At 39.4% G+C, this 2,034-nt stretch overlaps 1 protein-coding gene across 1 annotated transcript in view; it reads left to right on the top strand.

Annotated features, from left to right (window-relative positions):
- Positions 1-205: 205 nt before the first annotated feature.
- LOC108729272 (leukocyte receptor cluster member 8 homolog) overlaps positions 206-2,034 on the top strand; it is an 8,377-nt gene continuing 6,548 nt past the window's right edge. Inside the window, exon 1 of the mRNA XM_018458305.1 lies at positions 206-683. Within this exon, the coding sequence (XP_018313807.1) occupies positions 532-683 (152 nt within the window). The 5' untranslated portion in view covers positions 206-531. The remainder of the gene's footprint in view (positions 684-2,034) is intronic.

Here is a 2,034-nt window from a genome sequence, read left to right as displayed (position 1 = left end):
ATTTCAAAACGCTTCTACAGTACTACTTTATGACGTCATATTGTCAGTACTGACAGCGAATAACGAAACGCAGCCATAGAACTCTAGTTTGCGCTACTTTATAAATCTAGTTTATAAATCTAGTAACTTTAGCACACAATCGTCCGATTCCACCACGGGGGCGCAACCGTCGTCAACCCGAGTTCCATTTCATCCTGTTCCGGCCATTTTCCTTCGTGCTCCACTCCGTATTCGCGCGATTCCGAGTGTCACGTTGCGCTTTGTGCGTACGTAGAAGCGTCTCGAGTCGAAGTACGTGGAGTGAACGAGGAAATACAGAAGTCACGGGTTTTTCAAGTGAATCCCTATTGGTTTCTCTTTTCTCTTCTTTCTTTCCGTTTTATATCGGAGATTCGGAGCACACGCACGCCCGCGGCTCTACTCGCGGTAACTCGACGACGACGCGAAAAATTGCGACCCGCGACGCACCACGAGTAGGGAGGGGGAGGCGGCCATCTCCGTGCTCTTCTGATATTTTTTATATTCCACGGTATGTCAGAAGGCGAGGCGTTGCCGCAGAAGAAGCAGCAACAACAACAATCGTTCCATCAGCAGCAGTCACAGATCGGAGCGGGTTCAATGGCGAATATGGCGTGGCAGTACCCGCCGAACAACATGCATAACATGTTTCCACCGTATCCAGGGTGAGTCGCGACGATGGAGTATCAATGTGTCAACGAGAGCAACGGGGAGTCGGCCATATCGGTTGACTCAACGGCAATTCTCGAAATTGGAGTTCCATCCGTCAGACTCGTCATTTCACCATTACGTTCACGCACGCTCACGCAATGCGCGATACACGATCTCGCTTTGATGTCTGAATCATTGAGATTGCTTGCTCGAGACGAATGTAACGCGAGAGACTCTAATGCCCTCATCTGTACATATATTATGTGTACAGGATGATTCATGTCGAGCTTGAAGATTGCATTGTATAATTTCTAACTTTTAGAGTGAAAATTATCATTCTTTTGAGCCAGTCTTGAGACTGGCTCAATTTCCACTCTTTAGTCAAATTTTACTCTAAAGGATTTAGAGAGATGAAACCTTTGTTTTTTTTTTTATGATAATTCTGGATTGGTATACAATGATGCAATAAGTTGGAATGAAACAAGTTCAGCTCTTTCACTTTCTCTCACACTTTCTTTCTCTTTCTCTCTTATATTCTATCATACTCTCTTTCTTACTCCAACTTACTTGGAATAGGAGATAATTATATATCTTGAAACACCGATGAGATATTAAAAACTGACATCCTTATGGGAGTTCACGTTCTTGTTAATATTGCGATTAAGAGTAAAAAAACTGATAATATTGTACTAATTTTATGATTTATTAGTTTAGTAAACGTTTTTATCAGTGTATATGTATTTAAAACTCAATAATACTAGATTTTTCTTTAAAATTGTAATCTCAATGTTATCTTCAAAGTTTGATTATCAACAGCGATGATAACTAGAGAAAAAAAATTGTTATTTAGCGACAATATATAGGATATTACCTATAGCTTTTACATATATTTATTTATGGAACATTTATGTAATAAAAAATCATGAATTTAATAATGTATTAGCCAAATAATATTTATATCAATAATAGCAAATTTATGTCAATTGTCGATAATGTCAGCGTTCTTGAATTATCTCCGGGTTCTTGAGGCTCTTTTTGTACCGCCGAAAATTTGCCCAGGGTTGTCGATCTTTAATAGTATCTTGTCGATGCTTGAAATAAAGTGAAACTTACAAAAAGTGAGCAAATTTATTAGATGTTGACCAGTCAAATTATAAATATTCTAGTGAATTTAACTACTCTGTAATTTTCACCTCATTTCAAGATATATAATTGGTCGCGTTCAGCAGATTGAACTGTTGTGGAGCGAATCTGTGAGCGCTTGCTGCTATTGGTGTATTCTTTTAGATCATCCAATAGCAGCGAGAGCTCATTGATCCGCTCCGCAACAGTTGAGTCTGCTGAACGCGACCATTGACTCTCATA

The sequence above is a fragment of the Mycetomoellerius zeteki genome, unplaced genomic scaffold, assembly GCF_001594055.1.
Source record: "Mycetomoellerius zeteki isolate Tzet28-1 unplaced genomic scaffold, Tzet1.0 scaffold72, whole genome shotgun sequence".
NCBI classification, from domain to species: Eukaryota; Metazoa; Arthropoda; class Insecta; order Hymenoptera; family Formicidae; genus Mycetomoellerius; species Mycetomoellerius zeteki.
Note: the sequence above shows the minus strand (reverse complement) of the source record. Positions and strands in the feature narration are given on the sequence as shown.